At 38.8% G+C, this 27586-nt stretch overlaps 1 protein-coding gene across 3 annotated transcripts in view; it reads right to left on the bottom strand.

Annotated features, from left to right (window-relative positions):
• Positions 1-210: 210 nt before the first annotated feature.
• The window catches only part of AKAP6 (A-kinase anchoring protein 6), a 467551-nt gene continuing 440175 nt past the window's right edge, over positions 211-27586 (bottom strand). For 2 of the 3 annotated variants that reach the window (XM_087422756.1, XM_014780419.2), the window contains 2 exons: positions 8396-11811; positions 211-3466 (listed from right to left, as the gene is read on the bottom strand). In XM_087422756.1, the coding sequence (XP_087278882.1) occupies positions 8437-11811 (3375 nt within the window). In that variant the 3' untranslated portion in view covers positions 211-3466; positions 8396-8436. The remainder of the gene's footprint in view (positions 3467-8395; positions 11812-27586) is intronic. The other variant, XM_087422751.1, reaches the window with a different exon arrangement.

Raw genomic sequence — 27586 nt, forward strand, 5'->3', positions numbered from 1 at the left:
ACGAGCAACCACTCAGTGAATGTTTGTTGAATGACTGAATGAATAAATGAATAAATAAATGGAGTGGGGGACCCTGCTTTATATGGAAACAGGTCAGGTTTGATGTGAGGAAAAGATTCAAGATGACTCCGGCATTAGACTGGGCCACTGAAGGATGTAATGGATTCTTATTTATTTACTTATTTATTTATTTATTGAAATTTACAATAATAGAATAAACATATATCTTGAATATATTTTTAGAGAAATCTTACCACTTAAATGTTCAGATATTTTTCTACATGTATGATGATGAAGACAGTTCCTCAATTTCAAGGATTCTGTCTGTTAACATTCAGTCAGGTTGACATGGATCTGAAGATCATGACATATGAAGGGCGGCTGGGGGAACTGAAGAACAGAAATCATAGCAGCTGGGATAGAATGAGTAACTGGCCTCCCTTATCTTCAGGGTTGCCATGAGAAAGAAAGAAGGCGTAGAAATAGAGCAGCTCATCAGGACAGAACTAGGACCAGTGAGCAAAATTAAGGCAGGGAAGGGAGCACTATGCAGATTTTAGCAACCTAAGAAAGAACTTTCTAATGTTCTAAAGAGACACACCCAACAAACAAGTGGGACAGCTTGCCTTCACAGATAATGAACCACTGTCACTGGAAGTGTGTAGGTAGAGGTGGTGTGACCATTTTTCAAGGGTGACTGGGGAGGTAGCGCTTACATAGAGCAAGAGATTGAGGCTATTCCATCCCTTCCAACCTGAAAAGCATTTTTCAATAAACCCGAAAGTCATTCTACAAATTCAGTGTTAATACTAAGTAGATAATGAATAAACAAATATTTTCAATACCTCAAGGTCTTCAATGAGCGTATAACAGGTAAATAAAACATCACGGTCAGTTTGTTCTTTGCATGTTTTATCAACAGGTGTAGACTTGACACTGGTTACTACCCAAGGAAAATCTAGGTTGTCTCAGTATATAAAATAATACCATACCTCAACAGAGATCCTGAATGCTCTTAGGGGTTTCAAAGACTCCAGGATTTGTTCTTTCTCTACATCCCCAGCCACTGTCCCTGTGTAATCTGTTCTCATCTCAAGCCTAGCTTATTTTCTAACAGCTGCCTCCTAATGAGACCTTTATCTCTAATCTCTTCCCCCTGTAATCATCTCGAACACTGCGACTAGATGTTTGCCTAAAACCCCTTTTGAAGAAATTACTACCTATTCAAAAGCTTAGAACGATTCCTCAATTTAGAAATATGTATGGAAAAAATGAGAAGAGGCATAACAATATAAATAGTCATTAAAATAGTAGAATTATAGACTAGTATTTTTTAAATGTTCTTGGTGTGGTACTAAGTTCTAATGATAAATAAGATCATGTGCAAAACAAAGACTCTACGTAGTTTCCTTCCTACCTAGCATATTACTTCCAAAAGCTCCAACTTCACTTTTTAAAAGACCCTTCAGTAAGTCTCCCAATTCACCTTTTCTCCTGCTACCCCTGCAATAGAGCTTCACTAAGTGCCTGTCATCTAACTTTCTTTCTTTGTTTCCTCCTTGTCCCTTGTTGCTGCTTCTCTCTCATGTGCCTCTTTCCCCAAGTTTGCTCTTCCTCACCTGCAGGACAACTGCTGCATCTCATCTGTGTGCTCACTGCACCCATATGCAGGTAAGCCTCCTGATGGCAGGGTCTTTGCTCATCATTGCATCCCTCGCATCTAGAATAGTGCCTTGCAGATAAGGAACTATCTGTTAAGGAACTATCTGTTGAATGAGTGATTGTCATGTCTGTGACTATATGAATCCACAACACTCCTTTTTGAAATTTCATATAAATTGATTATATAATATGTGCAGTTTCATATTGTATTACATCTTTTTTCTAGCTGTTCACATGTTTTAGTGTAGGTCTCTCAAAATGAAGAGATAGATGTCATCCATGTTACCTAATTCAATACTCCAATTCAGCAAATTTTTATTGAACACCTACTGTGTGTTAGGCACTTTAGTAGGCGTTATGATAGAAATTAAAAATAGCATTTAACGAGAGTCAGTAAAGACCAAATGGAATATTTCTTAGCTAATTTCATTTACACAAAATAAATACAATCTAAATCAAAATAATCATCCCATTGTCTATATTTTTCTACCATCTTTCTATCAAACCCATTCAAAAGAATTATATAAAATAAATATAAGATATAATAGGTATCCTGAAATCCACCATTAAACCATTAATGATAAGTAGAAATAAAAAATCTAGGATAAATTATTATTGGTTTAGGGGAACTGGCATTTAATCACTTTTGTTCCAAGACCTTTATAGTGATCAGAAAGATTTTGAAAATTGTGAAGACTTCATGTGTAGTCTCTAGTTTAAGTAATTTTAAGCCTCTAATGCAGTATGGATATTTTGGAAGCTGCTACATGTTATATTTTTTCCAGAACCAGATGCAATAATTTGGTAAATAACACAGGTAGAAGAGATCACTAATTTTCCTTTTCCCCCAATAAACTATGTTTATTATGCCAGTTTTAATTACCATGCAATCTAATGGATTTAAGGCTTATATTTTCCACATCACTAGACATCACACACGTGAAAGCATTTTATACTGTCGTTATACATCAATGTTTGTACTTGGTTATACATATATACAGAAATTATTCACACATCTTAACCTTGCTATTTCCTCCTTTCAAACCAACATAATTTTACTGTGAAAGCAGCTTTTTAATAAATGGTATAAGAAATACAGCAAGGCACACATTTTTAAAAAACTTTTTTCTCATTACCACCTCAAGAAGCATAAAAAATGAAAATGTTGTACATAATTTAATAGTAGAATGTCACCAGTTTCTAATATACAACACCATATAGTTGTTTCTTGAAGTGCTGCATAGATTATTATTTTTTAAATGAAATAAATAAAATGGCGCTTTTAAAAGTTGCTTAATTTTGAAAGAAGGACCAGTGTTTCTTCTCTATGCTGCAATCAAATCAAATGTTGGCCTTTTAGGTAAACCTCTTTCAATAAACATAGGCATCATACCATAAAAAAAAGAATCCAGATTGAAACATGAAATTGGTCAAGTACTGGCAGGGGGTCATTCCAGACAAGTGAATTTAATGGACCATCAATTTGGTGAACTGCGAAACTTTAAAGAGCAGACGGGGAGGGGAGGAGGCAAACAGAAAAGCCTCGCTGGAGAGGAGGGGTGGTAGAGGTAGCTTGGGACAGGAATCCATGGGCGAACAAGCAGCTTTGCTGAACTTCAACGACAATCACCTAAAGAGAACCAGTGCACACATCCAGATCACGAGGCTCATGTGGACAAACCGCATTCGGGAGGAAGACTCGTCTTGGGAGAGGTCAACGAAACGGACAGCAGTGACGTGATGGAACCAGAGACCAGCCCAGGGTGGGAGGAGGAGGCCACCCCTGAGTTGCAGACAGGCTTATCTACAAGAAATGAGAAAGTGACAAGAAAACATTTCAGAAATGTCTGTTTCATTTGCAAAAACGGGAACCATCGAAGACTGCCATTTTGGGACTACCTAACAATGTTCTGAAACAAAAGGATACATAAAATACAGTGATTTTAATAGCTCAAGGTTCACGTTACTGACAAAAGAGTTTCAGAATGGATGTGAAAAATACATTGATTTTTTTAAAAAAGGACGTGGTTTTAAAGAAAATAAAAATTATCCTCTGACCTTTTCTCTATATCTCATCCACTCTCTTGCTTGTGAACTCAGTTTTGAACACAAGATAGCCTCGAATCAGTATGAAAATGTGAGGCTGCCGATGCCACGTGATGCAGGAAAGGATCAACAGTGATTCACAGACTGGGAGCCTGGGCCCTCAGCCTTAACCCTTCCTTCAAAGACTGTATGTGTGACAGTCGAATTGAACAATTCCACTGTTATAGTGGTGAAATATTCACAAGGTGGTGATAATCCCAAATGTTTCAGCCCCTTGCCTATAAAAGGATATAACTGGGGTTTCTAGCTCAAATACTAATGCACTTCATTTAAGGTACAGACAGCATTGTGGAAATGAGAATCATTCAGTTACTTCTGTACATCTGATGGCTCAGATACAAATTTGTTCCAAACTCAAATTGGTTCTGCCTATTTCTAAGTGGCTAAAAGAAGCCTGTCGAATGTGAGAAACAACTAAATTCCATGTTTAGGCAATGCAGGATGCAATTACTTTAGGTCCTCTGACCAGCTCTCAAATAAAGCAGGCTTTTGTTTGTTTGGATTTAAACTAAGTTCTGAAGTCTGATGTCAGGTTGCTTAATTGTCCTTCGAGAATTAAATATTCTCATTATCTCTGTCTTGTTTTCTCTATAATCTTGCAACTTCTTTAAGAGCCAGAAAAACTTTAGCAAATGTGGCTTGGCTGGAGCCACAGGAAGTTGGGGAGAGAAGGCAAGTTATCAAGAACAGGCAGAGACAGACAGGAACAGATGGGATGAAATTTGGTGCAGTAAAATAATGCAGAAACTCAAGAAAGAGCATGCAGCATTGTTCAAATGCTGAGGACCTGACTCATTTGAAATCCGGCCACTGAGTAGGGAATCCTTAGGTGAGGCAAATCTGGTCTTACTAAATGCTGGTCTTTAACTTCTCTCTGCAAAATCAATTCTTTCAACTCGGCCCACTTCGAAAGGGACTGGCCAAACGGGCTGAGGCACAGATCTGGGGGGGGTGTGTGTGTGTGTGCATGTGTGTGTATGCATGTATGTGTCTTGGGTGATGCCCAATAAAATCTTCACTAACATGGCAGGGCTAGTGATTCAGAAGTGCTAGATAATTAAAAAATACTTCACATCCACCAGAACTTTGATTTATTAAAGTGATTCGAAAGGTAAATTTGATAAGATTACACCTGCAGTGTTTAGTGAAAAATGAGCAGACTATCACCAAGGGTAGTTTCTTAAACCTGCTTGGCCATCTTTGGGTCAAATAAACACTTAGTGTCAATCCAATTAACAGAATAAGAATCTGTGTTGTGTACATGAGAAATGTTTGCTCCTACAGCTTTCTCAGTTTGTAAAAACTGAGAAGCAGCAGCAAATTTTACTGTGTATGTGCATACTTGAGCATGCATAAATACAAGTAATTACCTGAAATCTAAAATCTGTGGGCTACCCACTATCACATTTGCACACCAATATAGTAGGAAAGGCAATAGAGCTAAAAAGTTCTAAAGGAAATACATACCCCCCCCCAATACACAGTAAAGCAAAATTGAAAACCACAGCAACACAAAAGGAAAAAAAAAAGTACACACTGGCTGCATGTGATGAGTTAAATTTTTATACCACAGGATTTATCCAGCCTGAAGTTTAGGGTTAAATCATTCACCAAAGATCAGAGGCTTATGATGAGGATTATGAAGAAATAACTGTCAGAATACAGCAAAAAGATTAGTGCAAAGTACATCTCTTAGGCAGGTCCTAGGAGGCACTCCAGACATACATTATGTGCTTCCTCCAAATTAGGCAGAAATATCTGGATCTATCCAGTTACCTTTCCTTTGATGTGATTTGCTGTAACTGACCTCTCTATTTTCACAGAAACACATCACATAAATGGAAATAGTGAAAAGCACAGCAGTGTGCCTGGAAATCGGTGCAAATGCATACTGTGTGAGGTCACGTTAAAACTTCTCAAACAGTTTCAGTGGGTTTTTAATTAGAACACCGTAAATTAAAAAGCTTTTCAAAAATTTTTGAACAAAATTCTTTGTTACTGTTGCAGACTGTATCTGCTATTCTAAATTATACCTCTTCCAGATGACATTACAATAATTTCATCTGAGAACTTGTTTCTGGAAAAAAAAATAAACCCCAGCAAATTGAATTTGATTAATTTTATTATCCTGATTAAAAAAACACCCCAACTGATGGTTTTCGTAGGAAGAACGACGACAACAATTAAGCTTGTATAGATGTGAAACCTCATATTTACCAAATAATTTTACTATGTATTCTGGACATTTAACACTGAAAGCATGTCAACATTTTGAGACTAAATAACTTGTCCTGGGAGGTAGTAGTTTAACAATACGTAAATATTGATACCCAGGTACCAGATGCTCATGACTGGTGAAAATTTTAGGCATCCAGATATTTTGTTTATATGATACTGAAAAAACTGAATAGGACCAGTAAATATGGCTATTTAAATGGCCCTAGGCTGATAACAAGTCACTTGGGGGCGATGTGAGTTCTGCAGAAGTAAAATCTGGCTGCTGCTCCCATTGCCTGAGATAGGGCCAGGCACTGCATCTCGGGGGCTCAACAAAATACTGCCGACTGGCAGGAGGGCTGGCTGATGGTTTTACACTGTCCCTGCCTGTGAAATGTGAAGGTTGCACAGATCCATCAGCACACGCACTTCCTCAAGCCTAAAGATGGGGCTGTTTATCATTTACTTTTCATTTCAATCCTATATCTATATAAGGAGAGAAGAAATTCCCAGAGTATCGAAAAGAGAGGAATGCATCCCAGAGGCCTCTCCAGTGCCAGAGCTTCTCGAGCTCCGGATCTCAGCAGGACTGGCGACTTGAGGGTCACAGTCACATGATGTCATGCTCAGAGTGGTGTTGCTTTCAAGCCTTTATCCCCTTTCAAAAAACAAGAATCGGCCAGGCTCTACCAGCCCCTCTGTGGAGGTTGGCACAGCCAGCAGTACAACTGGTCCTAATAGAACTTGTTTTGAAGCAGCTTATGGAATTGCAGTTCCTCTCTGCTAATGGTCAATTTTACTGCATACTGATGGAGAATGTGATTACAGGGTGGACACGTTTCACAGAAAATACATTTCTCTCTCGCCTACTTTGTTCTCACTTGCAGCCAATTGTAAATAGAGTCTGAAACATAGAAAATTAGTTGAGCTATATTAGGAAGTAGGATGCCTTTCTTCCATTTTGCATACTGAGTTTATTTTTAGGGTATATATATGGTATAGATTCCCCCCCACTCCCATTTCTAGCAGCTCTACACAGAATCACACATTTTAATGAGCTTAGGGCACAGGTGTTGCAGGAAAAAAAATAATGATGTTTGCCATTCATCTTTCAAATTAAATAATGTGTTTTTAAATAGTAACTTTTTTCATAATACATTATGGGAACAACATTTATCTGTCACATTTTAAAAGATGTATTTGTAATAAATGTAAATTACTTTTAGAAAATCAGTAATTAGGCTCATCAAAAAATAAACAATCTGCCACAAAAAAGATAATCTTTAGCATAGTTAAGTATAATAACTGTTATTTGAATAAGTTAACAAATTAGGGTAGATTGCTTCTGTAATTCATTTCCTATAGCACGAGTTTAGGTTACAGCATTAAGCTTCTGGAGTAGGGGGTGGATATGGCATTTGGCACCTTCTACTTTGGTGAAATACAACTCTCACATACAAAAGCTCAAATTTTCTTCTTTAAATTTGATTGAGAAAATATTTTCATCACTGGGGCTTAGAAATGGGAAATAGAATTTTTGTGTCACTTTTAGAGCTATATCATCATCTCAGAATTATCAATCAATAGCTGTCTTATTAAATATGAAGAGGGGAATGACTTTCTTAAAAAATTTGATGGAAATCAGCCTGTCACCTTCAGGCAAAATTCAAAAATTCTGTTTTTATCAAAACGTCATTAACTTGTCATGTATTCTCTCTGCATTTGCTTTCTGGGCCTGTTCTCAGTCTGTGTGTGGATAAATCAGAGCCTCTTCTTTACCATCAACTTTCCCCTCCTGTTTGAATCCTCAGACTGGGCTGTGATTAGGAGCAGTGACAGCACAGCCTTCCACTGGGGAAGCAAATGTGATGATAGTTGCACTAGACAGAAGCATAAAAGGAAGGCCCAGATCAGGAGATGCAGTCTTGAACCTAATCAGCGTTCATCTCCAGGCACCGAAGGCAGCGGGCAGTTCTGGGCGCAGGAAACTGATGTGGGGAGCGTTGTCACCTGCATGCATTTTGATCAGAAAGTCTAACTGCAATTTGGAGAACCTTTTTTCCTCCCTTAGTGGAAGAATCTGAGGCCCTAAATTATTTGGCTACTTCTTCAAATTTTGTATTCTTCTCGCTACAATGATGTAATAAAGATAATATCATTAAAAATGTGAATTGTGACTTTTTTTCCCCACTTCTGCTTCACAGTTGCTTGCATTGTTGGTGGAGTCGTTCTTCCACCTAAATGTCTTACTGACATAAATGTCGGCCATGATCAGTCATTCTGACTAGTCTTTTCTCCTATTATGGCTTTGCTGACTCAACTCATATTTTGTGTATATATATACAAATATTAAATATATATGTTAAAATATATTAAATCTATATACTAAAAACATGAGGACTATACGTACCTTTCAATGAGATGATTTTCATGCTTGGAGAGGGTTACATTCTACCTGTGCATATTTTTCTGTCGTTCTTGAAGGTTCAGAAGATTTTCTTCACAGGTTAAAGTTTTGGGGTTGGGATGTGGTGCAGCCTGGTCTTTTGGCTGCTCTGCCTTCGAGGAGAGTCCTAGAACTCTAGACTTGGCTGAAGCAGCATTTTGTTCTTCTGGCATTCCACACTCACTCAGGTTTTCTGAACTCTCCTTTTCGCTGCCCAGCCTCGGAGGAGTAGTTAACTCCGAGCTTTCTCCACAGACGTTGGAAGCTTGGGGTAAAACATCCACTTCCTTTGCAACGTCAGATCCCTCCTGAGGGGGAGGATGTGAACGAGCCACCATGTCTGCATCATCAGCCGAGAGAGACACATCACTGGACGGAGAAGAGCCTGCTGCGTGTAGCAGCACCACAGCTTCACCAGGAACCGCGGGCGCATTTGGAGGAGCGCTGGAGAAAGAGGGCTCGTCTCCCTCAGGGTCATCCTCAACACAGGCCTCAAAGAAGCACTCAATATCTTCCTTGTCTTCTAAGCCAGAGTCGGTAATGTCCAGCGGCAATGGAGTGTTGCTCTTCTCTTCTATGTAATTGGTGACCTCCCCGCAATCACTGTCATGAGATGAGAGAGAGAGGTAGGAATAAAAGTCTCCTTTTCTCAGCTGGATGGGCCTGTGAGAATGTTCCAACACCTTCTCCTTGATTTGAGTTAATGAAGTAGGAGCAGTTGCCTCATTTTCAGGTTGAGATTTACTTTTTAGGGCTGTTGAGGCCATATCAATGATTTCCTTAACAAAGTCGTGTACTGAACAATCTTCAGCATCTTTTTGATGGAAAACATCTGGCTCACAGTCGCAACAGGAAATGTTGTCGCTGAGAGAAGCATTTTCCTCTGTTTCATTTTGTTCAAGTGTGAGGCAGCAACCAGCAGATTTTCCAGCCATACTTGGTGCATCATTAGATGAAGATTTCAGTCCATCAGAGTCCTGTATAGTGATAACTCTGGTTTCTGAAGGCAGTTCTGGGCAAGACTTCTCAGTGGGAGCAGAAGCAGCACATTGATTTTCTAAATGGGGGTGGTTTTGACATTTCTTTGGAAGATGTCTAACAGTTTGGGGAACAAATTCCTTTCCAGCAATGTTTGAGTCATCTGAGCTATCCACAAATGCTTTACACTTACAATGCTCACTCTCTGAAATCCTTTTCCCAGTTGAACCAAGATTTTCTGATTCCTTTGAAATCCCATTCAGTTTGTCCTTCTGCCTTTCTGGAGTACTTTCAATATTGCCATTTTCCATGTCAGCCACATATGGATCTTTATTAACTTTGAACATATTTTTCTTATTTTCACCCTTCGTCCCTAACTCATGGGTATGGGATACATTCTTACCATTTCCATTATTTTCAGAGAGATGTTTTATGGAGCCATTTAGGAGGGCCTCAATGTTCAGGGTATCGGAGGGATTGGTCATCTCACTGCTACTTACATCCTTACCGCCCTTTATTTCATCACTGAGATTACACCTTCTCTTATCTCTTGTCAAGGAAAACTTTGGTCTAATCCAGGTCTGCAGTTCATTCTTTATATAGTCCAGCCCTGACATCAAGTTGCATTCTTCATAAATTTCATCATCTGTTGCAATACTGGAGTCATCATCCTCATCTTTGATGCATAGCTCTTCTTCTGTCAAGGTGAGGGTAGAGCTGGAGAGGAGGTCACTGTCATCTTCATCATCAGTGCAAGCAGAAGTGCAAGAGACATTAACGATCATGCTGATGTTGACATCGCTTTCATCAGCCACTGAACGAGCCAGGCGCTTCCTGAACGATGCATTTGATTCCGGGATCTTGTTCTTGTGTAACACAATATCTTCCGAGCAAAGGGAGAGCTCATCACTGCTGCTAAGTTCTGTAAGAGATGCTGGCGAGTCTTCATTGATAGAAGATGCTATGTCCAATGACAGCTGGCCAGTAAAAGACATCTTTTGGGAAGTGCTTTGGAGAGTGATATCGGAAACACTTCGCTTTATCTTTTGCTCTGAGGGGCTCTGGATATTCTCTAAACGATTCAGGAGATCTAATGTCCTTTTACTCAGTTCACCAACTGAGCCACTGCTCACGCTTATGTCCCCAGAGCTGTGACAGCTAAAAAGATCTTCATTGCTTTTATAGGATGTCAACCAACTTTCTAAAGAAGTGCTTCGCTGGAGGCTGTCGCTGCCATTTTTAAAGATGCCCAATCCAAATAAATCACCCCCTGGAGAAAGGGACTCAACAGATGAACTGTGAGATAAAAGGGAGAGCCGTTTGGCATTCTGCATGCCAGTGAGTGTCTTCTCTACATCACCACTTTTGTATGAACTGCGATCCATTTCATGGGATGCACTTCCCAAAATCCTTTCATGGGGAGGTGCATCTGGTTGTAACTCTGTAGCCTGATGTTTAGATTTGCAGGATTTTTTATCAAAATAAAAACCATGAAGCAGGGGATCCTGTACATGTGCTTTTTCACTTTGTGACTGTTTCATTATCATTGGTAATTTGAGTTGTGAGCCTTGGAGGTACGAGTAATCATAAAATGTAAACACATCATGTTTTCCTTGTAATTCTTCTCCTAAACAATCAGGGGTATGTTTGGTAACACTGTTTAAATCTCCAACTTTTCCATTTACACAACCCACTGGTGAAATGGATGACTGAGAGCTATTTGGAAGCTTCACGAGTTCCTCCTCATCTTTAAATTTTTGGTTTAACACATTAACTGCGTCTCCCACTTGTGGGTCCAGATGTTCAGTTTCAGGGTTACTTGGGGACCCATCCACCACATTGAGCAAGCACATTTCAGAGTTGGTAGTGGTTTCAGTGTCACCTTCGCTGACAATTCCACTCTCACTGCCTGAATTCTGGCTCATGTCTCCTCCGTGGCATGGGCAGGGCTTCACCAAATTGGAACCGCCTAGAAGATCTGGTAAAGATTTGGTAGATGAAAATGAAGAGTCTTTACTGAGACTCTTAGTTAAAACACTAGGCTGTGTCATGCTGGTGAACTTTTGATTGTCTTTCAGGAATGGTATGTGGTTGTCCTCGTAGAGTTCAACATTGTGCAGGCTGTACACTTGGTAAATGTGTGGACTGGAGGGGGCAGTAATACTTGAGGCATACTGAGATTCCCCATGGTCACCTGCCTCTTCTTCATAACCAGGGTCCTCACTACCTGCCTTTTCCAGCCTTAAGGAAGGCATGACAGGTTGGAGTTCTTGATCAAGGTCATTTGTTTCTTCATTAAAACTAATTAACTTGTTACTTATGTCGGTTTCATCCCATTCCAGGGCATCCTCACTCATCCCATTTAGGTCCATCAAGCCAGGATCAATCACATTCAAAGTTTCCTGTGTAGGAGGAGGGAGAAAGAAGAATTAGGGAACACAAGCATGAAAATTTTATCCATTCAAAATCTCTTGGAAGAGTCAGGAATGAAATTTGCCCCAAGCATGGATTTGAAAGATAGCATAATTATTAGCTCTATTCCTCTCCGGAATAACATCCAAAATTATTGAAATAGGCTTTTCTATCAATAGTAATTTGTCACTGAAGGTAACAACATAGATTAAAATGTAAGATTATTACAGTCAAATTGTAATTTATGGAATTAACCATTTCATATTGATTCTTCAACATTTTTAACTTTGGATTGGGTGAAGATAAAACTGTCAGGTAAATGAAGGTAAAGAGAGTACAGCCTATAACATCTCTTAAGGCACATTCACTCTGATCCTGTGTTAGTTCTGGAGTCCATAGCGGAATACTATCTTCAGCCACATATGACGAACCCCCTCTTGCCTCTATTCCTGAGTTGTCCACTTGAAGCAGCTTTTGCCTGGGAAAATGGGATAGAGCTGTAGCCACCTGTAGAGCCATTCATGGTCCAGAGGCTCTCACTTATCTTTCCTTTCCTCTGTCTTCCCTTTCAGGGCTCTGCCTTTTCAGAATTTGGTTCTGCTCCCAATCAGACCCAAGTTGAGCAACACTTGACTGGTTTCCTCACCTACATCTTCCTGGACCCTGAGTCTCAGGACCAAGTGCTCCAGGGCAGCCCCTTAATCCCAGTTCTCTCAGGCCCTCTCTTCCCCAATCTCTTTCTATAACAGAGATTCCACTTTGACCCTTGTTAACTTGTCTCACTATTGTCAGTCCAGCCCCTATTTCTTATAGGCACTCCCTCCAGCCCACCTCCAGCCTTAGAATAATGACTATCTGAAGACTTTTCTGACTCTTGAGGCTGAAATAGCCCAGATTCTCTTATGCTGCTCTCTGCCTGCACGGTTGGGACCCTTGATCCTTCCTTGGACTTCCTGGTGCTAACCCTCTTTAGGTAGAGCTTGACACATTCTGGGGAACAGTTGCTGAATGGGCTCCTGGACTCTGTCCAGATTCCTTCACCATCCTCACTTGCTGTCCAGCTGTCTGGATTCATGCTGGAGCCAAGAGAAGTGAAATAGGTCCTGCAGGCCCTGACAGGCTCACCTACAGGCAGAAATGCAAACAGAACTTTGCAGTTCAGCTTGTGATTACGCAGGGGAGCCAGGCGGAGGAGCGTGGCTCTAGAACTATGCGAGCGTTGAAGGGCTGACTATGCTGCTTATCAGCTGCGTGGCCTTGGGCAAGTTGCTTAACCTTTCTAAGCACCAGTCTCCTCACTTGTTAAGGGGGCTGGCACTATCTATCTTTTGAGATAATCCTGAGTATTAAATGAGCTAGTGCTTGTGAAGGGCTGAGGAGGCAGTCAGTATAAGGTAGCTATAATTCCTAATGCATGAAGAATTGCTCTAGAGTGGCCTTGAGTCAATTCATAAAGGGTTCTCCCTGCCTACCTCTTTCTCTCCTTCTCATCATTCCTTTCAATTTGCTTTTAAAACCAAGAAGGATTCATGACATGGCAGGGAGAGAGAGATGGCACACAATATAACAGGTCAGCATATTTGCATTACAACTCAGAATTATTTTAACAGTCTGGTTGAAAAACAGGCCATGATGCTTTTATTCCTCAGTAGTGGGAAAAGGGCTTTACCAGCAGCACATTAGCAGAACTTTCCTAAGAAGCCCTCAATTCTTCCTGAAACTAATAGTTAAAGGATACCACACAAACACATTAAGTATAAGATACCCATTAGCACTTTATTATCCTGGATATGTAAGAGATTATCTGTATAGCCTACTTAAGTTTAAAAGAGTCCAGTTACAAAGTAAACATTAATTAAGGGATATTTTTAAATTTTATTACAGAAATCTTTCCCACTGCCAATGCTACAACAGTTAATCTGGTACACTGGCAGTCACCACTCTCGCTCAGGTATGGAGTACATTCACTGTGATGAATTTTTATTAGAATTTCTGTTTATTCTTTGCTTGCTGATAAAGGAAGCACTAATGACCTGTTAGTATGGCTAATGAATGTTAAAATCTTCAGCTGTAGGAACAATCAATCAGTCTAATCAAATAGTATATTAATTTCAAATATTATCTTGGCTGACACTGTACTCTGAGAGTGCTGATAAATAATTGAACTAGTCTTTCCGAGTAACTTTCTCTTTGTAACTCTCTGGTTGACTTTAACATTTAGTGACACAGATTTTCCCTGAGAGTCCCAAACCTGGGGGCTCACACTAGACACAGGAATTGTGCCATCTGGATGTCTGCCGGGAGCTTAGCCCCAGTGACACCTGTAACTGGGACTGTCTTCCACGATGCAGTCATTTTCTGACCAAATGCTGCCTTTATGCTTTACACATGCAAGCCTGAGAAAGTATAAAACTTACAGCAGCACCTAAAAGAACAACTCTTTGCTCAATATAGTGGTTGGAGAGGAAAATTTCCATAGGAAAAGATTAAACCTTTGAGTGTAATATTGTCTTTTTCCCATCTTAATTCTCTCTCTCTATAACTCTCTTAAATTTATTACAATTTCTGAAATATTTTGTACATCAATTCCAGGGAATATCTGACAAGGTCCATTGGAAAATCATTCATATTAGACTTTAAATTTTACATATTAAAGACGTGCTATTCACTCTGCCCTCATTCACTTCCTTCTGTTGTGGATTAACTTCTATCAATATTTTCAATAAAATCTCCATTTCCTCAAGATTTAACCTCAAACATAATACCTACCCTGGGAGTAAGAAAAGAGGGAAAGTTTCCAACAGGAAGGACATTGGAATATTTATATAACTAAAAAGTTGTCCTTGAAAAAAAAGATATATGTATAGAGTGATGTAACTGGCAGGAAAATTATTTGATCGAATGGTCTCTTTGACGATAGCCCAATATAGCCAATAATGCTCAAGCTAATTAAGCATTTTTTGTGTGTTGTTTTTTCTAGAAAAATTGATCTTTTTAAAAAAGGCACAAATGTTCCTGTCTTTGATAAAGTGATAAATCAAAAATGAATTTAGACAAAATCTAAGAATATTTGACTGAAACCAAAAGGATGGTGAGTAGTGCATGAGGTTCCAGTAGAGAGTCTGCAATTCCAGCAATAATTCTAAATTAAATTAATTTCTACAAGTGTCCTTCATTCATAAATTTGCTTCACTGGTACAGAATCTTGGCCTAAACCAAGGGCTCTATATAAATTATTATACACAAACCCATATGCACACACACACACATCTTTACAGATCTGCTCAAGAAACAAGTAGAATTAACTGGTGCTAATTTATTTTTATTCTTGGAAGCAGGTTATTTATATTAGCACAATGTATACAGAGAAAGTAACTAAAAGTGGTTCGAGAAATGATGATGATGATGATGATGATGATGATGATGATGATGATGATGATAAGAGAACCAAGATTCCAGTTGCAGCAAGTAATACATATTTGAATTAACTTCCTTCTGTACCTGCATGGCTTTAACTGAGTTAGGTCTCCCAGGATTGCATTTCTAGGATTTTCTTAAAATTTTAGGTTAAATGGTGGTTTTTATAAGAGATGAAAAACACATTATCAGCTAAAGAGTAGAGATGAAGGATCCCGACATTCTATAAAACAACAATCCAACAGAGATCTGATATAGTTATCTCTAGGTTCCTTTAATTTCCTTTAAAAGATCGTATCTTTTGAAAAACTAAAGAATCTCGAAAAGACCAGAATGAACTGAGTGTTCTAGTCAAACTTCTGGGCTCAGAAAGGGCAAAACCTTTAGGACATTTTGCAATTTGTGTTCCCTTTGTTTATCCTCCACCAGGAGTTTATTGAGCAATGCTACCTGCAAGGCCCTGGGAGGAGAGATTTATCTGTAGAAAAGTAGAATACAACAAAAACATACAAATAAATAAAAATGACAAAAACATAAACAGCATTAACTGTAATTGAATAAAAATATGCATATTTACCCTAGGGCAAAGAACAGACCTCATGAAAATTTGAGGGGAACATTGGACAGGAGGGAGAAAATAATATATAGATGGGGGGAAATCAATTTAAACAAGGGGAAAATTCCAACAGTCACGTATGTTCACTTTGTTTTTCTGATACAATTTCCCTAGCACCGCCCTCCAAATCTAAAACCAAAGTGTCTGAGCATTAGATGCATAATTATTTTCCTAAATTAGACTGGGGTAGAAATTTTTTAAAAACAAAAACATCAACAACCATAACAAACAGCTAGCCCTCAGGAAATGAAAAGACAGCTTTTATGAGAACCCGGAGTTTGCAGTACTCTGCCTCTTGTTGGGAAGAGAATCGATTCAGAGTTAGCAAGAAAAAATAGAGATGAAAAAAGAAATAGGATAAAAAGCAAAACTGTTCACTGTTTACCAACCACTTTGGGATTTGGGGCAGAGACTCAAACAGATCTAGGTTTGAATCCTGGATCTCCCCTCTCACATGTTAGCTCTGTGATCCGGGACAAGTTACTTAACATCTCTTATTTCCATCATTTGTATATCCAAGATAATCACAGCACATTGTGTGTACCTTGGAGATTGTTGGGAGCTTTAAAGGACAAAATGTATGTAAAGCCCTATGGGGAGGACCTGACACAAAACAGGGGTACAATGACTGGCAGCTATCAGCATATATTCCCTGTACTGAAGTGAGAGGAGTCTGGGACAGCCAACCATTAAATAACTAGAAGAGCGTTGGCGTTAAGACTGGTGGTTGGTTGACTAATCTCTTTAGAACTACCACAAACATGGAATTCAATGAAATACACATCAGTTAGGCCCCTTACCCACTCCCACTGCACTGTAAATGGGATGTGGGTTGTCTTCACATCTCGTGACTGGGCTTATCCCTCAGGAATAACCAGATGAGGAAAGACACCTGCCCAGCCCTCAGCAGGGCCCAGAGCTCAAGGACTTTCTATCTCCTGAAAATAATCTTAAAAAAAAAAAAAAATGCAGGTCCATTGTCTGTGAAATTCTATCACAACTGACACATTAGAGCAATCAAATCCAGCTCACTATCTATCAGACTGACAACAATGTTAAGGTAACTTGTCTCAGCTCAGAAAATGCTTTGAAAGTCTATCTCACACTAATGATCAAAAACTGTTCTAGTGGATGCTCTTTTTCAATAACAACACTGATCAGAAACTCAAAACAGACAGGTAAAACCCAAAGTCGTCTCCCAAATCTCTCTGAAATGAGTCCCGACACGGACACGTTGCCTCGTCTTGACTACGCAGAGATTTCTGAAATGGCTGAAAATGAAAAATCCATTAGGTGTTATTGTAAAGCACATTTTATAATAGCAACGAGGGACAAAAGAGAGGTCATTACTGGGACTCAGGGGTTGTGCTCCCAGATATAAACTCCATGAGGGCAGGGGCTCTGTCTGTCCTCTCTCCACTAGAGCCCCAGAACCTGAAATAGTGCTTGGCAGACAATAGGTTCTTAAAAAATATTTACTGAGTGAATTGAAGGAGGAAAGACTTGTCTGTGGTCTCATGAACTGTTAAAGGGATCTGGGGACAGGTCCTGAGGTTAAACTCTGCCATGGCAAAACCACTTGGAGAATTTCTGACTTTCTAGCTGGTGCTACCTCTCAGTTATAAAAGGTAGGAGCCTCAAAAACATTATGCTCAGTGAAAAAAGCCAGACACAAAAAATCATATATTGTATGGTTCTGTTTGTATGAAATATCCAGACTAGGTAAATTCATAGGGATAGAATGAAAAATGGTGGTCACCAGGGGTTTGGGGGTAGGGGGGAGAATGGGGAGCAATTGCCTAAGGGGTGTGAGGTGTCCTTTTGGGGTGATAAAAATGTTTTGGAACTGGATAGAGGTGATGGTTGCACAACATTGTGAATGTACTAAATGCCACTGAATTGCTCCCTTTAAAATGATTAATTTTATGTGATGTTAATTTCACCTCAATTTAAAAAAAAAACAAAACAAGCCAATAGGAGTCCTGAGTCCTGTTGAGTTTCAGAGCCTGTAACACCATCAGACATAACAGGACTTCACCACTCTATTGAAGGCCTTGCTCATGAAATATTACAGCAGATAATATTTCTGAATACATTTATATCACTGTGCATATGTTACCAATAAGGATAAATTTTTATCACGGGCTTCTTTGTTTGGTCCGCACGCATGCTCATCATTCACAGAAATGCTGAAGAAAAGAACATCCAGGGTATTGTACTTCTCTTAGTTCAACCTCACTCATTTTGATGCAACAGTCTCTTTTGAGGAGTGAGGAGTGTGGTTAATAGGGCCCTTATTTGCTGAACCCTCTGGTGGGATAACCAGTGACCCGATAGCCCACTCCAACTGAATCTCCTCCAGCCTTATTTTACTTGATTCCTCTGTAGCACTGAACTCCATTTTTCTTGAAATTTTGTCCTCCTTTGATTACCTTGCTGCTAAACCTCATAAAATTCACTTCAGCTGGCAGCTAATGACAGTATGTCCCACAGTTCTGTCTTGCCTCTTTTCACCCTACAGACTCCTGTGCTGTGGGTTTAGCCACAAGAGGCCTGAGGGTCTATTATTTTGAAGGGTATATAGGTTACGCTGAGGAGAAAGGAATCCAGAGAAAGTGTTGGGAGAGGGGGACAATGCAAGAAGAGGGAACAGTAAAAGCAAAGGCAGATGGGATAGAGCCTTGTGGTTACCTTCAAGGGAGGGATGAGCGAGCAACCAGCAAAGGAAACATGGCAGGAAAATCCAAGTAGCACTGGTATCATATTCTAGGAGCTGAGGGAAGGAAACTTGTAAAGTAGTGGGTGATTAAGAGTGTTACAGGAACAGAGAAGATAAGAAGAAGAATGGGAGGTGAGGGAAAGCGACTAAATTAGCAAGAAAGTCATTTGTAACCTTAGAGAGGGCAGGTCCTGGAGGCTGGTGGTGAGGAATCAAGCACAGGATGTGCTAGAGAGTAGCCTGAAGGAATCCAGGTTCCACAAGAAAATTGCTGCTGAAATTGGGAAGGTGGTCCTACCAGGTGCCGTTCACGACCTTTCTCATCTGCTAGCCCCAGTCTTGGAAGGAGAACGGAAGTAGAGAAACCATGTAGGCCACAGAATGTATAGGAACTCTTCTATGTTCTAACACCTCTTCCCTCAACTCTAGACACGGTAGCCTATCCGGACTCTGCATCCACTTAAAATCAAAAAAGAAATCCTATTTAATACTTTTAAGTTTGATTTTGTGTGTGAAGAATGGGTTGCCAAGAACTTTAAGGTTCTGTAAATAGGGTGACCGTGAGGCGGAAGGCAAGATTCCATAGGAGAAAGAAGGAAGCACAAAATATAAGCACTTTGTTCTTCCCTTTCTATGACTTCTGTTTCCCTGGAGTGTCTACCCCGCAGGAGTGCTATTTTGATTGAGACAACGTTGGTGCCAATAAATTAAACAAATTTAGATACTGTCATAATTTCTAAATAACTCTTAGGTGTAGTAACCTCACTGTTGGTAGCATTGAAGCTAGGTGACAACAGATGAATGCCTTGCATCAAGCTTTGTGTTTCTTAAACAAGTTAATTATTGTATAAATCATTATCTGTATTTGTTAAGCATCTACTTTAGGAAAGTTGCTTTCCCACCCAAATCTGAATGTTTTACTAGAAATAACTAGAAACGTAATCTACTTCCACTGGCAAATAAATTATTTTATCTTGACTGTTGCTTTATATGCAAACATTCTGAAATTTTTATTATACTCAGAACAGACTGAATAGGAAAATTGGTTTATTTTTCTATACTTAGGCACTATTCTGTTTCCCTGAAATTTTTCCCCAGAGTTTCAAGAAAGTACCTAAATTTAGGATTGATTAAAAATGAATTAAAAAAAAAGACTTAGGGAGAGATTTTTAAATAAAATAAATTTCTTTATCTGACCTCTTCAGTATTAGACGGAACTGGAACAAATAAAAGGAAATGCAAAAGAAAAATAACCTCAATAAAGTTGTAAAAACCCAACTGCGATAAAATGTTGGCATTTTCTCAGTTCTGTCACATGGTAAACCTATTTGGATGACAATTACAGACCCACACACCAAGCTGCGTAAATGATTTTTTCCCCTAACGATAACATCTGGCCCCATTTTTCTGGCATTGTTCTAGGTGTTTGGTGTTTGCCTTTTGACTCTCAGGAGTTGATGCAACATTTAAGTTGTGCCTCTGGATGTAATTTTTGCCTCTCCTTTGCCTTAGTGAAAAGTATACCCTTGTCCCTCCTTTATGATAATGATCTTCCACTAATAAAAACTCACAATTTTTTAAACCTACAAAGCATATTCGTAATAAAGAGGAGGTGAACAGTCCTGTAAACAAGTGAAGTTTACTAACAAGTGGGCTTTTCTGTCACATACACTGGGGTTCCCAGCTTTCAGACTAGATTTGAAGAGCACAAGATCGTGGCATGATCCTGAGGTAGCCTAATGTACAAGGAGGACTTTGTCAACATGCTGAGTTCTGTTCAAAAAGCCAGACATCAGATAACAGAGTTCACCCGTGTTCAGGATCCGTGCCCTTTTACAAAGTACATGTTAGTTCGGAGAATTTTGTGTCTTTTCACTCTCAGCAATGTACACATTAAGAGCCAACGTCATGTGATTATTGTTCTTAATTGTTTGTTCTTCTCAGCGTGTGAGGGGTTTTTTTGTTTTTAATTCTAGGACTGTGATTAAAACTCACTATTCAGAGAAAAAACTAAGCATAAATTGTTGGCCAATTTGGATAAACAAATTAAGAATGATCAAAAATGGTATGTATCATTTTAACCCTTTTTCCATCTTATCTATGCCAGTCAACCAAAACTTGTCTTGCTTTTCTCAGTTTAAAATCTAACTGGCCCAAGTTTTACGATGATTAATAGGCATTTTCTTAAGATGGCTTAACACTTGTTTCTACATCTGATTTTATTTTATTTTATTTACATCTTTGTTTTAATAGCCTCCTTTAAAGATACCTGCTATTAGACTTAGGGATGACTAAAAACTCTCAGAATTGCTGGAACACCTCTCTTGAGCTGGCGCTATTCCCTCCATAAAAATGACTGGAGAGTGTACAAGTTACACTTGATGCGGGAAAAGTTGCTGAAATTTCAGGATGATTTTTCCCAGAAGATAATAAATGTCTTTGAAGTAAGTTTCCTAGAGATTTTATACTTCTGATTCCTAGAGTGCTGAGACATCTTAAAAATGTAGAATCCCTGGGAGATTTTCTTTTTTGAAATCTCAAGGGAAAAATACTGAGGATCCTGAGATCTGATTAGATTTAGAAACTTGATCTTGATTGGAATAGAAGCGCTGGTCCTGGCTCTCACGAAGGAGGCTCTTGAGAGTTTTAAATGTCAGGACCTTAATTCAAACTGTAACCCAAATCAAAGGTTCCCAAATCAAAGAAATGTAAATTTTATTCTAGAGGAAAAATGTGAATTCATTTAGTAAATTTAAAAAAGCAATCTTAGAGACTTAGGGTCACCTTAATCCCTTAAAATGCTTTTGCAATGCCAAAAATAACTATAAGCTCCAAACTCTTCAGATACGGGTCCTTGAGCTGGCAACCAAGTGAATATGCTGAGTTTATAGTCCAGGGAAGCCAGACACTGATCGGCCAGTGAAGCTAGTGACCTGGGCCAGACCTGCTGCATTGACCACGCCAGGCAGTTGACAATGGTCCGTTTGTGACTTGTCTGCTTTGCCTGCACTCGGTGCGGGGTACAGCACACTTTGACTACATAAAAATCTTGGCTGCTTTTTTTCTTAATAAATAGCAAGTAATCAGGGAAATATAATGCCAGGTGACCTCCACCTCCGACCAAACCAACAGTATTTTTCAAAGGTCTACGTTATGCAAGACATTCTACTGGCAAATGTCATCCCTGCTATTAGGAAGCATGAGGCACACTTGGATAAACAGAGACCTGTTATGTTTATCTGCAGATAGCTTCCATACTAAGGTAACAAAGGCTTTATTTTTTTCTCCAAAATTAAAGTCTCCCTTCCCACCAAATTAATCATTTTCCCTCATTATTTAGTAAAATCACGAGATGAGCTGTGACTCCATAAACTTTTGGAACTCATTTATTGTGTTGTCTGATCAGACCTTGCATTTACGTACACAGTGCACCCATAAAGCCCGGCTTTCGTTAGTGCTGAGGAGGAGCTGTCCTGCTCCCTTCACTAGGGAAGGTGAAGCTAGAGAAGATAATTAACCATGAAACAATAAGGAGGCTTGCTGGGTAAGCAGTAGTGTGAAAACAGTTACTGCTCACAAAAGAGGGGAAATTAGCTTGCTGGATAAAAAAGGAAGTGTCAGATTGAAGACTAAAAGGCCTGCCAACAGAAGTAGATAGCTCTATGCATCATTAATGAAATTTTTTAACACTTAAACACCACAGCTGTCCACATTTAAATGTATGTAAATGCCATGTGTTTCCAGAGATTAATATGCATGTTAAAATATTTCTTTCCCCCTTAAACTTCTACATGTTGTCTCTGTCTGTTTCATCTCACTTACTTTCTTTCCAAGAATAAAAATGCACTAGCTTTCTCAGCATCGTGTCCTCATTTCCAAAACCCACGTACATCGAGCATCCTGGAGATGGGCGGTGTGCTCATTATATTTTAACAAACACATTATTTTACATTCATAATACTGATATTTTAGTAAACAGAAAGTTTGTTTTGATTTTGCTGCTTCACAGAGTGAAGACTTATGATGTGCGTTTCCTTTCAAAACTTCCTCCTGGAGCATTAGTGCTCCCTGAAGCAGCCCCGTTTTGGCAGAAATTCAGTTCTGTGCAGTGCCAAAAGAAATAGAATAAACAAACACTGCTCCATGCAGCTGGTGAGATAATTTACATATTACTGCACACCAAACATGAAGACCTGAATATGGATTAGAGCTACGGTGATGACACAAATGTCATACAGATAAAGAGAAACAAAATCCAACGCATCGTTGTTTATTTTACCACTGCTACTGTATGAGTGCCACTCAGAAAGAAAAAAAAAAAAAGGAAGAATTGCTTTTTGAAAATTGGACTCCCTTCCTTATTTGAAGTGGGTTGTTTTAGACTGTAAAACAAGAAAAGAAAAGAGCAAAAAGGCATGGATTATTTTGGATCTCCTAAGATTCTGTGCTTTTGTCTTGTGAGTTAAACCAATTTTAATGTGTGTCAACTTAAATGAGATGGGTTAGTGATTTTACAAGAACAACCTTTAATACACAAAGATACCTTAATTCCTATCGAGCCCTTTCTCCACCCTTGATAATTTCAGCTGAGCATTGTGCTCTTTAATTGAGAATTCAAGTTCCATGAGTGGGATCCTTGGTTAAGGAGGTCCAGCAGGCCATTTGGGCCTATTAAAGCTCTATCAGAAAACATCATCCAGTGGACGGGACTTGCCTAGAGTCCTCAGCTAACTTCTCTTCTCTCCTCATTCCTGCACTTGCTGATTGCTACAAACTGGTTGACCCTTCTTGTTCATAGCAAGATGTATCGGAGTCCTAGGCAGGAAGGGATATCTCTCCAGATATTTATCTGGATATATTATGCTGTAACTCCTTTTCTAGTCTTTGGGGATGACAAAAGCTATACGAAGAGCTAAGAAATTAACACTTAACAAATGATGATGGTGATAGGGTGAGGAATAAAGAAAATGCAGGATATTTTAGCTTTCACCAAATTAAAAATTCTTTACCCTGCATTGGACAGAGTTGACTTTTCTTTACAAGCAAAAACTGCTCTTGTGATTGGTGGTTAGAAGATAAGATGGGGAGGGTGACAGGGGTTAAGGGGCATGTGTATAATGACAGATGGCAACTTTTGGTGGTGAACACGATGCAGTCTATACAGAAAGTGAAATATAATGATGTACACCTGAAATTTATGTAATGTTATAAACCAATGTGACCTCAATAAAAGAAAAAACACAACGAAACAAAAAAATTGATCCTGAAATGGGATTATCTTAGGAGCTTCTAGCACTTTAATCTTTAGAAGTAATTGTCATTATGCCTACTCTTGCTTAACTATAAAAACAAAGAGAGAAATCAGGGCCATGTGGGAGAATCTAGTTAGTTGGATATCATTAAAATTTAATAGTCAAGGAATGCTCTTAACATTGAAGAAACAAACCATTAGAGAAAGGTCAAGGAAGTTGGAGTTATTTTAGCAGGTGAGGAAAAAGCTATATAAAGACTTATTTTATATAGCATTTGGAAAGTTACTATGACTAGGACAATAAAAAAGTTCTCTATTTCCACAACTCCAAACTCAAGAAACAGAATTACATTGCCACAAGAAAAAGTGAGTGAGATACACCAGAAGGACTGTTATTAAAAGGGCAACTAAGCATTCTCATGAACTCCCACGGAAGTTTGTGAAAAAATCTATCCCTAGACTTTTTAAAAACAGAAGGGACAGCAATGTGTTCAGGATAATCCTACACACCACTTTCAAACCAAGCTTCCTGAAATAAATCCTTTCATTGTATTACTCCTCTCATTAAAAACAAACAAACAAAACACTCCAACTTTCAGTGCTATTTTCTCTTCTAAACTATTCTGACTGACTTTTAAGGCATTCCATAATCTGGTCATATAAAAATGACTGAAATTTAATTTAATGCTCCCCTAAAGCTGACCTTCACTATAGTAACTGCCTCATGAATATTCCCCATTCATTTATGTCACCATGCCTCTGTTCATAGCAGGTATACAATAAATATTTTTTGAACAAATGAATGAATGTGGTTTCTATTGCCCTCACCAAATCTCTCAAAATTCAGTCTTAAACTCCTCTATAAAGATTTCTCTGGATACTCAGCCCTCAGTGATTGCCCTCTCATTTGATTCTTATACTACTGATAGAACCACATAATTTAGTATTTACTTTTGTTTATTCAGTCAACAAATGTTACTGAATACTTACTACATAGTACTGCCCAACCACTGAGCAGATATAAAGGTGAATGGAGCAGACTCACCTCGAGTATCGCGCAGCTTTGTATTTAATTTTGTAATTGGCGCTGTCATTTTCAGCTCAAACACAGTTTGGAATAATTATTGTCTCATCTATGTCAATATTATCTTACTCTCACTCCATATAGCTTGCCAATTCCTTGAGAGTGAAGATCACGTCCTTTACTACTTCTCTGTAGACCAGTCTCGGAACAATGCTGAACATATAGCAAGGACTCAAGAGGTACTTCCTGATTATCTGCCTACAGGTTCAGTTCCATCTGATTCCACGACCCGATGGAATTAGACAACAAACCATCCTTGCAAACAGGCTAATTATTCAGAACCCAATACTTGCATAATCAGCAGTGATACACTGATGGTACTATGGCTATGGAAATAATATTTATTCTACCTTAAATAGCTTTAGTTTTTCAGACTTAGGGCCTGTGGGTCTGCCTATACTATTTTGCACTGTTACATTCCTTTATGCTAGAATTAGATTTCCAATATTGGTATTTCAATTTTAACCCCCTGGATGACTAAACATAGAATCTTTTCTTTGACAGTCAGCAAACTTACTCATTTACATGTGAAAAAATCATAAACACAATTCAAGTGAAACAACAGACTTAAAATATTAGACCTGAATATAAAGGAAAATTAGAGTAAATCTGATCTTTCTACAGTGGGATAAGAAAATTGCTTGACCCCAGTGGTATTTCCACTTAAATGTTTTCTCTTCAATCAAAATTTAAATGTGACTATTGCTTCATGATCAGCAGGTTGGTATTGAGGCTAAATACCTATTATTTCTAGACCAATGCTTCTCAACCTTTTTCAAGTCATGACATATAGAAAATGCTAGTACATATTTGCATACTGGGAAGGAAGGAGGAGGTTACTCACTGAAGAAGGCGAATAGCCTGGACTCTTCCCAGGCCCCACCCTGCATTCCCCATCCTCCCCTCCCTTCCCTCACAAACACACCAGGAGGGATGAGGGTTTATCTTATCTTACCTCACTGCTAACTGATTCAGGGTACATGGCTGGGCAGCTATACATGAGATAAATATAATTAGAGGTTTCTTTGGTTGGGAAAACCATGAATATATGAGAAGGGGAAGAAGTGGGTCAATGAAGACTGAATTAATGGCAGTCTGATATAGGAAGAAAAAGTAAATAAGCAGATCCAAAGTAAGTTAATATGAACTTTTTAGACAACCTCATTCATTCATTCATTCAGTAAATATGTATTCAGCAAATTTATTCAATACACATTTACTAAATGCCTGGTACTGAATAAAACAGACGATGTCTAGTTTCAGGACCTAGTGGGTGAGATTACAATCTGTGATAAGATATAAGAGGTTGGCTTGATCTACTCTAGGAATTCAATCAAAGCTTGCCTGAGGAAGTGGCTCATGAGCTAATTTCTGAAGGATAATAAGAATTTTCTGGGAGGGAACTCATAGTATGGGTGAGTGAGTGGTGAAGGCAGAAGGAACAATGCTATTAGGCAGGAAGTAGTACGCTGCATTTGAGGGCCTGACAGCAGGCAGTGGGTCTGGCCTGAGAGTGAGGAAATGTGACTGGATGTAAGTCTGGAGAAGAGGCAAGGTGGCATGATCAGATTAGTGTTTTTAAAAGATTACACAGGCTGCAGAGAGAGAACAGACTGGAAAGGGGGCAAAAGTTGATGCGGGGAAGGCAGCGTTAGAGGCTACTGCAGTGGTTCAAGTAAGAATAAGAATAATAACAATTAACATTTATTAAACACTTTCTCTGCACCAGCTAATATCCTAAACACTTTACGAGAGATGCTGGTAGCGTGGACTAAGGTGGTGTACAGTTAGGGAAAACTGGATGGACTTTAGAGCTATTTAGAAAGTAAAACCAATAGCACCTGAAAAACATGATTTTTAATGGTTTTAAATATTCCATCAATTTGCTTAAATGTTTACTTAAAATACATATTATTAGAAATCCGTATTGTTTCCAATTGTTTGGTTTTGTAAATAAAACATGATAGGCATCTTCATATAAATAGCTCAGATTATTTTCTGAGAGTAAAATGAGAAGGATAAATACTAGGCCTAAGGGTGTGAATCCTTTTTAAGACATTGATAAATAGCTGAAGATTATGCCAGTTTGTAATCCCTCTCTAACACTGCAATCTGTCATTAATTTTTCCTCTTGTTGATGAGTAAAAAAACAGCAACTGACAGACTGTGTTACTTTGCGTTTCTTTCATTACTAGTTAGACTGGATATTTACTCATGAGTTTAGTAACCATTTTTATTTATTACTTTGTGAATCACTTGATCATATCCTTTGCCCATTTTTTTTGATATTTAGAACTAACTAGATGGACAACTATTGGGGCAAAAGTTTTATGCAGTGTGAAAGAATTTCAATCTAAAATGGGAACCAGAGGATATGAAATGAGGCCTCTCACGCATGATCCCTCAGAATAACAGAACCTAAGAACTGAAGATCAAGACTTTTCTCCTGACCAATGAACATCTGCCAAGAATCCCTCCCCATCCTCAAGCCAATGAACCCATTGCTTGCTGTTTGGACTCTGGCTGGACTTCCCCCTCTTTTCATTCCTTGCTCATAAATACATAATTTCAATGAACTCATCTGTGGCTTGCTACAGCATGCATTTCCTGAATTGTAATTCCTGTGCTTTTCCCAAATAAACTCAATTTCTGGCAATTAGAGCTTGCCTCAGTTTACC

Source organism: Ceratotherium simum, chromosome 3 (genome assembly GCF_057802395.1).
Source record: "Ceratotherium simum simum isolate JZ-2026a chromosome 3, ASM5780239v1, whole genome shotgun sequence".
Lineage (NCBI taxonomy): Eukaryota > Metazoa > Chordata > Mammalia > Perissodactyla > Rhinocerotidae > Ceratotherium > Ceratotherium simum.